At 44.5% G+C, this 12,677-nt stretch overlaps 1 protein-coding gene across 3 annotated transcripts in view; it reads left to right on the forward strand.

Annotated features, from left to right (window-relative positions):
* Window positions 1-12,677, forward strand: part of KYNU (kynureninase) — a 271,837-nt gene that overhangs the window by 185,999 nt on the left and 73,161 nt on the right. For all 3 annotated transcript variants that reach the window (XM_075317171.1, XM_075317170.1, XM_075317169.1), the window contains exon 7: window positions 1,837-1,911. In XM_075317171.1, the coding sequence (XP_075173286.1) occupies window positions 1,837-1,911 (75 nt within the window). The remainder of the gene's footprint in view (window positions 1-1,836; window positions 1,912-12,677) is intronic.

Consider the following 12,677-nt stretch of genomic DNA (forward strand, 5'->3'; position numbering starts at 1 on the left):
ACCATGCCCGCCAATGCTAGATACTTGATTGAGAATCCCTGGTGCTCAAGCACCATGCTGGAGTTCCCACCCACACATCTCACAGCTGTTAGACAACCAATCAACATGAGGGAATTGACTGACATACACGGCAATGCCGTAGCCATGTTGGGTATTAGCATTATTGTGATTGGCATCGCGTCATCGAATTTTACATGAGACCTAATGGTGTGATGCTTAGTACAGTGAAGTTAAGGGAGAGTTGATATAGGAGGGAGAGCTTAGATTAAAGCAGGCAGGGCAAGGTTTTACCTTTACAGCCTTTAGTGCCTTTTATGTGGCACTAAAGTATGTTTTTAGCCTTGTTTAACCTAATAAATAAGTAATACCCCCCATTTTTGATAACTAGCAGACAGCTGTGGGCTGGTACTATCAGGCTGGGAAGGCCCATGGTTATTTGGCCTTTCCGAGCCTATAAATAGCAGCCCGCAGCTGCCACAGAAATGGTGCATCCATTAGTTGCTCTTTACCCAGCTGTTCCCAATTGCTCTGGTGCGGTGGTAATCGGGGTAATATTTTTGGAGTTGATGACAGCAGTGTAATGTCAGCTGACCTCAAGCCCAGGGGTTAGTAAAGGATAGGTGTCTATCAGACACCCCCACTACTAACCCAGTAAGCAAAAAGAAAAAAAACATGGACAGGAAAAAATAGTTATTTGAATAAAGACTCCCCTACGCTATCTCTAGTTCACCAATTTATTATCAAATATGTTCCAACAAAGCTCCTCAATCCATGAATGCAGCTCCGGTGAGTGTGAATAGCAATACAGCTGTTCACAGACGACAGGTGACTACAACTCTCATCAGCTGCCAACTCAGCAAGAGCCAGCGATGCTGATTAGAGTTGTCGTCACTACCCAGCACCTGAGAATATCTGTACGTTACTACTATTCACAATCGCCAGAGCTGCATTCGGGGAACAAGGACTACGATAGAGCTTCATGGGAACATTTGTGATAATAAATTGGTTAATCAGGGACAATGTGTGGGAGTCTTATTGAAATATACTATTTTTGGTGTGTGTTTTTTTTTCTTTTAACTTACCAGGTTAGTAATGGGGATGTCTGATAGACACCTCTCCATTACTATTCCCTGGACTTGATGCCAACTGACACCACACAGCTGACATCAACGCCCAAAAATAATACCCTGATTGCCACCGCATCAGGGCAATCAGGAAGAGTCGGGCAAAGTGCCAGAATTGGAGCAACTAATGGCTGCACCACTTCTGGGCCAGCTGCTGGCTACTATTTATAGGCTGGGAAGGGCCAAATAACCATGAGCCATCCCAGACTGATAATAAAAGCCCCCAGCTGTCTTCTTTACCTTGGCTACTAATGAAAAATGGGGGGATCTCACATTGTTTTATTAAATTATGTATTTAGTTTCCAGCAGTGACCTGGGAGTCAGAGACATTGTCACCGTGTCGTTCTCATTCTATTTGAGCGCTATTTCCATCCATGTCAGTGATTTCCCAGCCCTCCTGTTAGGGTCTTCTGGAAAAATACTCGAGTTTCCCATTGACTTCTATTATACTTGGTACTCAAGTCTCAACTCAAGTCGAGCCTGTCTGAGTAAGGAGCACTCTAGCATTTTAGTGCTCGCTCATCACTAGTTACAATGTATCAGGAGCACAAATCTTTCCCTTGTTGCAAAAAAATGAAGCAATTTTTAGGTTGCTGTTGAGTGTAGATTCATTGTACCTAACTTAATCAGTAAGGCTGTTAGCGTAACAGAAGCTTATCTTTAGCTGCTTTATGTAACTAATGGTTTTGCTTGTTTGCTGCTCTTCTTGCAGTATGCTGTTGAATCCCAAATCCGGTTTCACGGGCTCGACGTGGAGACCAGTATGCTCCTAGTCCATCCCCGCAAGGTCTGTACCACCCGACACTTGTTTCTGTGTTTCTGTTCTGTAGCCTTAATCTTTTCTTTATCCTTTTTGCTTCTTCCTTTTCTTTTTGTTTGTTTCTTTATTTTATTTTGCTATCAAAGGTTTCCATAAAATCAAAAGGACAATGTAGCGTTTGATAGCCGAGGTCTGGATGAGCTTAAAACACAGATACAAGTCCCTCGCGACTTAAAAAAATGGATGCTATCATTATTATGCTGGGTTCCAAGTTAATTACACTCCAGGGAAAAATGAAAGCCTCACACTAAGGGAGAGCAGCACTTTATGTTTAATTATAACGCTTTTCAATGGCTTATAATTAGCAATCATAAGAAAAAAGGATGTGGGCAAATGTCAAGGTGTCGTTTCAAGCGCGGCCTCCTACTACATTAGAACAATCCTTCATTTAAGAGTAACCTTTCCTCTATCAGCGCTTCCGTCTTGGAGTCTAGTGCCCCTTAATGTCAAGACAGTTTTGTTTTTATAACCTAAATAGCTTCATTTTATTTCTTTTATTTAAGAACTAAATTATTTTTAAGTCTTTATAGCGGCCGGCACTTTGCTATTCTAATACAGAACTTCAAAATCCCCATATAGATATAGAATTAAAGTTAAAAGGCTGCTATGCCGGAAGCCTCCACTAGAGGGAGCATAGCAGTTACTGCATAATGTTTTAATATGTTCTATGAAGGCACAGTATGCAGTGATCTCTTCAGCTCCCCCTAGTGGTGACTGCTGGCAGACACAATTTTATCATTATTTGCAGTGATCTCTTCAGCTCCCCCTAGTGGTGACTGCTGGCAGACACAATTTTATCATTATTTGCAGTGATTTCTTCAGCTCCCTCTAGTGGTGACTGCTGGCAGACACAATTTTATCATTATTTGCAGGGATCTCTTCAACTCCCTCTAGTGGTGACTGCTAGCAGATACAAATTTATCATTATTTGCAGGGATCTCTTTAGCTCCCTCTAGTGGTGACTGCTGGCAGACACAATTTTACCATTATTTGCAGGGATCTCTTCAGCTCCCTTTAGTGGTGACTGCTGGCAGACACAATTTCATCATTATTTGCAGGGATCTCTTCAGCTCCCCCTAGTGGTGACTGCTGGAAGACACAATTTTATCATTATTTGTAGTGATATCTTCAGCTCTCTCTAGTGGTGACTGCTGGCAGACACAATGTTATCATTATTTGCAGGGATCTCTTTAGCTCCCTCTAGTGGTGACTGCTGGCAGACACAATTTTATCACTATTTCCAGTGATCTATTCAGCTCCCTCTAGTGGTGACTGCTGACACAATGTTATCATTATTTGCAGGGATCTCTTTAGCTCCCTCTAGTGGTGACTGCTGGCAGACACAATTTTATCACTATTTCCAGTGATCTATTCAGCTCCCTCTAGTGGTGACTGCTGGCAGACACAATGTTATCATTATTTGCAGGGATCTCTTCAGCTCCCCCTAGTGGTGACTGCTGGCAGACACAATTTTATCATTATTTGCAGGGATCTCTTCAGCTCCCCCTAGTGGTGACTGCTGGCAGACATAATTTTATCATTATTTGCAGGGATCTCTTCAGCTCCCTCTAGTGGTGACTGCTGGCAGACACAATTTTATCACTATTTCCAGTGATCAATTCAGCTCCATCTAGTGGTGACTGCTGGTAGACACAATGTTATCATTATTTGCAGGAATCTCTTCGTCTCCCTCTAGTGGTGACTGCTGGCAGACACAATTTTATCATTATTTGCAGGGATCTCTTTAGCTCCCTCTAGTGGTGACTGCAGGCAGACACAATTGTATCATTATTTGCAGGGATCTCTTCAGCTCCCCCTAGTGGTGACTATTGGCAGACACAATTTTATTACTATATCCTGCTGCCTCCACCATTCTTCTTCATTGATCCTTTCCTGACGTTTTTTCATCCATGACCTGTTGCTCCATTTCAGGGCTGAGGTTATTTTGAGGCTTCATCATCCTACCACTTTGGGGGGAGGGGGACGAATGTCACTCCCAACCCCAAACATTACCAAGGGAGACTAATCAGAGGTCTCACTGCTGGAAAAAAAGCAATGAAAGAAAGTAAAACGGGTATAAAACTTCGGCATGCGGCTGCAGCAACATTGGAGGTGGCAAAACGGGTGAGTGTAAAGTTTTATTTTGTTTTGTTCTTTTTTTACTCCAGCAAAATGGAAGCCAACTGTTCACCAAATGGAAATAGAATAGCCCTTTAATAAAACTTGGTAGCTCTTCTGGACATATCAGTTTTCATAAATAGATTCAACATGAAATAACAAGTTTTCATAAAATTCTGCATTGTGACATTCCTCTGTTACTCCTCCTGGTAACGTAAATTGACAACTGTGTATTATTCGGGAAGCATTTGCTTAAAGGGTTTTTCTGGGAATTTATCATTGATGGTCTATCTTTCAGATAGGACATCAATGTCTGGTTGGTGGTGATGACTCCCTTCACCCCCGCCAATCAGCTGTTCCCCGTGCTGCCGCCAGCCAGAAATACTTAGTTGCGGAGCTTCTCAGCACAGCTCCATCAACTGTATAGTGGCCGCAGCCGGGTACTGCATATCCATCCCATTTATGGTTCAAGGGGGGGTGGGTATGCAGTACCCAGCCGCAGCCACTCTTCGCTGATGGAGCTTTGCTGGACAGCTCTGCAACTCAGTAGATCTGGCAGGTGGCGGCACTGGGAACAGCTGATCAGCGTTGGTGTCAGGAACCATTCTCCACCAATCAGACATTGATGACCTTTCCTAAGGATATTGTCACGGTCATCTCTCTGCTATAGAGTTTAGTGACAGGTTCTGGGTCTGAGTCTCACTTTCCCCTGTGAGACTTTGCTATTTAAATGTGTCTTCCTTTCCTTTGGCAGTTGTAGGGTTAATCTTAGTATTCCTTGCTACCAGAAGGAGGGGGAGGGGGCAGTTTTTCTCTATCCGATTTGGATGCTGGACCTGGAGGTGGAAGGAGCTGTTGTAACCCTCTCTTGAATTTGCTGGTGTGGCTGCAGTCTTGGTGCTGATTGCAGCAGTCTGTTGTTTTGTTCCCATATCTGTCTTTCTACTCTGGTATGTTGTTTCAGTGCAGCGGTGGGGCTAGCGTCCTTCACCTGCCCACTCCCTAGCCAGGGACTATTCTAGGGTCTTTTCAGGGCTTCAGGTTCCTGCTAAGCAACAGGTGAGGAACCTGTATAGGGACTGGTCAGGAGTGCAGGGTGCAGGGTGCAGTGGCAGGTAAGTGGAGGAGGTGCCCATCTTCCCTCTCACCATTCCTAGGGCCCACCATTGTTAGTGTTCCCAGTGTACCCCTTGTTTTTCATGGTGTTACCCTTGTTGTGTGTTTTGGCTCACACTTGACCCTCCCTTAGTCTGCGCCGTGACAGATATACTTGTACCATCAATGTTAAATTTCCGGACAGCCCCTTTAAATACTCTAAAGGCCGCTTTACACGCAACAACATCGCTAACGAGATGTCGTTGGGGTCACGGAATACGTGACGCATATCCGGCCTCGTTAGCGTCGTCGTTGCGTGTGAAGCGCAGGAACGACCGTTAACGATCAAAATTACTCACCTAAGCGTTGATCGTTGACGCGTTGTTCCTTTGCCAAATATAGGTGATGTTGCAGGGCGCAGGTTGTTTGTCATTCCTGCAGCAGCACACATCACTATGTGTGACACCGCAGGAACGAGGAACATCACCTTACCTGTGGCCGTCGGCAACGAGGAAGGAAGGAGGTGGGCGGGATGTTCGGCCCGCTCATCTCCGCACCTCCGCTTCTATTGGACGGCTGCCATGTGACGTTGCTGTGATGCCGCATGAACCGCCCCCTTAGAAAGGAGGCTGATCGTCGGCCACAGAGACGTCGCAGGGAAGGTAAGTCCGTGTGACGGGTGCTAGCGATGTTGTGCGCCGCGGGCAGCTATTTGCCCGTGACGCACAACTGACGGGGGAGGATACGCTCGCTAGTGATATCGGTACCGATATCGCAGCGTGTAAAGTGCCCTTAAGACTATGCAATAGAGTTTAGCCGTGTATAAAGTAACGGCCAGTTCCATGCGTTCATTCATTTCCAGGAGGAATAAAAGAGGGGCTACCTAATAAGTTCTAAAGAAAAAAAAATGCTCCAACATTCCGAACGGAATAATAGAGCCACCCAATAAGTTCTATTCAAAAAAATGCTGCAACATTGTTACGCAATCATTTAATGAAACAAATAACTCGGGAGCCGTAAAGACTTTTTTAAATTAGAAGGAAAAAGAAATATAGCGCACAGTTCTCGAATGTGGCATTTTTCCCCAATAAAAAGCAACAATTTCTCAATGGCGTCATCATTAACATTTGAGAAGGTTACAATATACTCACCAGAACATACGGCAGCTTCCGTGCCATTTTATGTCGCTACATTTCTTTAAAGGCTACGTTCCGTAAACCTTTAACGATTGCATTAAACCAGTATAAATAACCATATACCGACCGGCTAATTAGTCTCCCGGCACATAAACATTTTACTCCCTCTCTGCTTACCGAAGATTTACTATTTTTAAGCCAATGAAGCCCTGAGGTGTATCTCGGGGAGGGAGCGCTCGCCCCCCGCGGCCGCTGACGACTCGCAGCCAGCAAATAAGTTGATATTTCTAAGAAAGCCGGCGAGATGCTCCAGTAGCCGGTGAACTCTCCGGAGTGACATCTTCCGGTCAGCACATGCATTCTGCATGAATTTAGTTTGGTCTCGTGCTCCCCTCCCCTTGTTAAATTGGTCTGCAGAGAGGACCATTGATCATGAAAGCTGCAACATGAAGGCTGCAGACGATTTTGAAATTTTAGCCATTAAAGTGCGCTCAACCCTTTCCCTTCTGAAACAAAATTAGGTTAGACGATGCGGTCCTGTCACTTAAAGGGCAAGTAAATCTTCTCTACTGAGGTCACGTCTGCTCTGGATTTACTCCTGCTTCTATTAACAGTTTTTTTGAAGATTAGTATTTGGGAAGAAACCTGTATCTGCTGCTCAGTGGAGTAACTAGAGTTTGATGAGCCCCGGTGTAAATTTTGGACCTACCCCCCCCCCCATTCTCGCATGTTGGTCAGATGTATGTATATATACATTTAATGTTCTAAATCCTATAAAAACATATGAGTTGCCCTCACCCATTATGTAGTAGTGTCCACCATCCTGTTGTAATGTACCATATCCTGGGCTACTTCCTGGTAAATATGTCCCCCATCCTGGTATATATGTCCCCCATCCTCATATGTATGTCCCCAATCCTGGTATATATGTCCTCCATCCTGGAATATATGTCCCCCATCCTGGTATATATGTCCCCCATCCTGGTATATATGTCCCCCATCCTGGTATATATGTCCCCCACCCTGGTATATATCTCCTCCATCCTGGTATATATGTCCCCCATCCTGGTATATATCTCCCCCATCCTGGTATATATGTCCCCCATCCTGGTATACATGTCCCCCATCCTGAAATATATGTCACCCATCCTGGAATATATGTCCCCCATCCTAGTATATACTGTACGTTCCCCATCCTGGTATATACTGTATGTCCTCCATTGTGGTGTATGTTCCCCATCCTGGTATATATGTCCCCATCTTGGTATTATACTGCCCCCCTTCTAATATACACTGTTCCACTCCTTGTATATACTGTTCCCCGTCTGGTGTATACTGTTCCCCTTCTGGTGTATACTGTTCCCCTCCTGATGTATATGGTTACCCTCCTAGTATATACTGTATGCTCCTCTTCTGGGCCCCTCCTGGTATATACTGTCCATTTCCTGGTATATATAGTCCTCTCCTGGGCCCCTACTGATATATGCTGTCCTAATTCTGGTATATATATTCCTCTCCTGGGCCCCTCCTGGTATATATAGTCACCCTCCTTGTATATAATGTCCCCCTCCTGATATATATGTTCCTCTCCTGGCCCCATCCTGGTATACTGTATATTATCCTCCTCCCAGTGTATACTGTACTCAGCACCTCCCCGCTCCCGTACCATGTGGTGTCCTCCTTTGTAGCTGTCCCGCAGTGGCCAGCAGCTTTTATCGGCGTCCGTTCTGTGGCAATGCATGATGTCATTGTCATGTGCCGCCTCAGTCACGGGGACGCCGATGAAAGCTGTCGGATTCTGTTTGGCCGGCAGCGAGTATCACAGTGCAGGGACCTGACGAGTCTCTGTACTGTGATGCATTTCAGCTGGATGTGCTGCCTCAGATGCACATCCAGCTGAAGCATCCCATCCCTACAGTCAAGCATGGTGGTGGCAGCATCATGCTGTGGGGCTGTTTCTCAGCCAAGGGGCCTGGCCATCTGTTCCGCATCCATGGGCAGATGGATAGCACGGCCAACCTGGAGATTTTGGCCAAGAACCTCCGCTCCTCCATCAAGGATCTTAAGATGGGTCGTCATTTCATCTTCCAACAAGACAACGACCCAAAGCACACAGCCAAGAAAACCAAGGCCTGGTTCAAGAGGGAAAAAATCAAGGTGTTGCAGTGGCCTAGTCAGTCTCCTGACCTTAACCCAATTGAAAACTTGTGGAAGGAGCTCAAGATTAAAGTCCACATGAGACACCCAAAGAACCTAGATAACTTGGAGAAGATCTGCATGGAGGAGTGGGCCAAGATAACTCCAGAGACCTGTGCCAGCCTGATCAGGTCTTATAAAAGACGATTATTAGCTGTAATTGCAAACAAGGATTATTCCACAAAATATTAAACCTAGGGGTTGAATAATAATTGACCCACACTTTTATGTTGAAAATTTATTAAAATTTAACTGAGCAACATAACTTGTTGGTTTGTAAGATTTATGCATCTGTTAATAAATCCTGCTCTTGTTTGAAGTTTGCAGGCTCTAACTTATTTGCAACTTATCAAACCTGCTAAATCTGCAGGGGGTTGAATACTACTTGTAGGCACTGTATAGTGTGTCCACCCATATCCTGTCCACCGCCATTAACTTGAGAATGGCGGCAGCTATAGGCATAGAAGTGGTGTCTAGGTATAGTAAAGTAGCCATGCGCTATGCAATGAAACCACCTATAGCGCCACCTGGTGGAAAACAATGGAGTTAGCATTTTTATCTCGATAACGGAACGAGATAGAGAAAAAAATTGAATTATAAAGTTGTAGGGCATCATCAATTCAATCGACACCTTGCATACAGAAATGCTATGATTAGAATGTGTAAAACTCACAAGGCTGCGGACGTGGAGCGATACCTCATGGAGACCTTCCTACAAGTCATTGGGTATGGTGACTGCGTGGCGTGGCCTCCACGCTCACCTGACCTGACCCCATTGGACTTCTTTCTGTGAGGTCACATCAAACAGCAGGTGTATGTGACCCCTCCACCAACACTGCAGGACCTACGACGACGTATCACAGATGCTTGTGCAAACGTGTCACTTACCATATTGCACAACGTGCAGCAAGATACAGTATGCTGTGCAGAGGCCAGATGTGCATTGCAGCTGACGGGGGACACTTTGAGCATCAAAGTTAAATGGGCGCCATATGCGTGACCAGCATTCAATGTTTTTGGGGGGTCATGGGTTTCATATGATAGCATTTCTGTATGCAAAGTGTCGATTCTTATTGAATTGATGATGCCCTCAATTTTTTAATTTACTTTTTTCTTTATCTTGTTCCGTTTTCGAGATAAAAATGCTAACTCTGTTGCTTTCCACCAGGCGGCGCTATAGGTGGTTTCATTGCGTAGCGCATGGCTACTTTACTATACCTAGACACCACTTCTATGCCTATAGCTGCCGCCGTTCTCAAGTTAATGGCGGTGGACAGGACATGGGTGGACACTGTGCGTGTGTGTGTGTGTGTGTGTGTGTGTGTGTGTGTGTGTGTGTGTGTATGTCCGGGATTGGCATCTGCACCGTCGCATCTACAGCCACAAAATTTTGCACACTCACACGTCTGGACCCCGAGAGCGTCATAGGCTATGTTTTGAGGGGAAATTTTAACCCCACGCTTTACAGTTATTCACCAAGAAACCTGCCTCCATTAAAGCGAATAGAGCTGGGAGCCACAGTGCAGCCAGAACTTCGGAAGAATGCGCAGCCACGCCCTTATATGGAATGTTGCGTGTCATAATGCAGCCAGGGAAAGAGACAGAGACAGACAGGGAAAGAGGCAGACACAGACAGGGTAAGAAACAGACATAGACAGGGTAAGAGACAGACACAAAGAGACAGACACAGACAAAGAGACAGACTGACAGGGAAAGAGACAGACAGGGAAAGAGAGGGAAAGAGAGAGACAGGTTAAGAGACAGACACAGACAGGGAAAGAGACAGACACAGAGACAGACACAGGGAAACAGACAGACAGGGAAAGAGAGGGAAAGAGACAGACAGGGTAAGAGACAGACAAAGACAGGTAAAGAGACAGACAAACACAGGGAAAGAGACAGAGGGAAAGAGGGAAAGAGACAGACAGGGAAAGAGAGGGAAAGAGACAGACAGGGAAAGTGACAGAGATAGACAGACAGGGAAAGAGATAGATAGACAGACAGGGAAAGAGATTGAGACAGACGGAGAACGAGACAGAAACAGTCAGAGACCGACAGGGAAAGAGACAGACAAAGAGATAGAGAGAGAGACAGAGAGATATATACAGAGGGGGAGACAGACAGAGAATGGGAGAGAAACAGAGAGACAGTTACTATCCTGGGTGTTAATACATTCTATTTATACATTCTATCCCGGGAATGTTAATACAGTCTATTTTGTTAACAACAGTTATTAACCCGGGCGAAGCCGGGTAGTACAGCTAATGTATATATATATATATATATATATATATATATATATATATATATATAGTACAGACCAAAAGTTTGGACACACCTTCTCATTCAAAGAGTATCCATAACTGTAATATACTATCCATCTATCTATCTATCTAACCAGGGTTGAACTGGGGAGTCTGAGGTCCACAGGAGAAATTGACTCTACAGCTATATGAAAATAACTGTCAGCCATTATCCCCGTTATAATGGAGCATAAAAAGTGCTATGTAGTATGATGTACAATTACGGCAGTTCACATTAAATAGGTTCTTTGGTGAAAATAAGTTATCCCCGAATAACGGGATCCACAATATCAGTGATAACTGATTAATTGGTGGAATCCGACCATTGGAAGTTGCACCAATCAGAAGAATAAGGAACTTTATCCCTGACAGGGGACCTTTATCCCATTTTAAAATGTAGCAGCTGAACCTCCACCGATCAATAAATTATCACTTATCTTGTGGAGAGGAGACTATATGTTTTCACCAGAGATCTCCCGTAAGTGCATCTCTGCCACTGTGTAACAGCCACAGGCCAGAGAGGGGTTAAACTTCCAAATATGTCATCTCTAATGGACATAAATAATCTTCTCCTAATTAATATCAGAGAGAACATATGACCTCCATACACAACACAATCCACTATAACTTGATCAATAATACCATATACTTTGACCGGACCACATAATACCACCAAATAGTCACTAAATAATAGCACATACAAGGGAGAAATACCACCACATTGTGAACAGACCACATATTCCCACCATATAGTAACCAAATAGTAACACATGCAAGGGAGAAATACTGCCACACCATGACCAGACCACATATTACCACCACATAGTAACCAAATAATAACATATACAAGGGAGAAATACTGTCACACTGTGACCAGACCACATACTTCCACTACATAGTGACTTAATAATACAATACTGATCATAATAAAACCCACAATATTAATAACAATAACATTACCACTATTATACAAAGGAGCTCTGTGTATAGTGTATAGCAGGGGTGATCAATTAATTTTCACGAAAAGCCACATGACAGACTGTGACTATTGTGGAGGCTGAACTAATAAGATGAAATTAATTCCACACAATATTAGGATTAACATATTATTAATTATTTTATAATAATATTAGTTGTATTACTTAATTTTGAGCAGATTTATGTATGCTGTCATACCCCTATGTACAGTATGAGCACTCACACTGCCTTCTATATCACATATGACCCTCACACAGCCACCTATATACAGTATGAGCCACCACACAGTCTCCTATATCACGTATGACCCTCATACAGCGTCTATATAAAGTATGAGCCCCCACACAGCCTCCTATATAACACATTACATCCACAGTCCCCTATATACAGTATGAGCCCCACATAGGGGTTGGCTGATGTCAGTGTGTGGTGCATGGCAATGACGTCACTGCCATATGCTGCATGTTGATGTCAGCCACTGACCTGTAAGCAGGCTGCCATTTTTCTTTTATAGTTGAGGCCAGTTATCAGTCGGTTATTTCTATGTTCTGCTAGGGGGGCATCTGGAGGAGGATCGTACGGTCCCCCACCAGGCCAATCTGACCTTATCCATATCTATCTATCAATCTATCTATCTGTCTGTGTTGCCCCTGAGGCTTCAGTTGCCACAGGGTACTGCATCTCACTAGAGGTGCGGGACTCATCCTGGGTAAGGAGGACGTCGGTGCCGGCAACATCCACATCTACACATAAGCCAGTTGCCCACTCACTGGCCTGTGGAGAGCTGCAACATCCGAGCTGCGTTACCATCCACCCCAGCAGAGAGAGAGGATCTTGCGCAGCGGCGGCAACCCATTATAGCCACATACCACAAGTGGCCTCACGAAAGACAACTACTACCTCCATC

The sequence above is a fragment of the Anomaloglossus baeobatrachus genome, chromosome 7, assembly GCF_048569485.1.
Source record: "Anomaloglossus baeobatrachus isolate aAnoBae1 chromosome 7, aAnoBae1.hap1, whole genome shotgun sequence".
NCBI lineage: Eukaryota > Metazoa > Chordata > Amphibia > Anura > Aromobatidae > Anomaloglossus > Anomaloglossus baeobatrachus.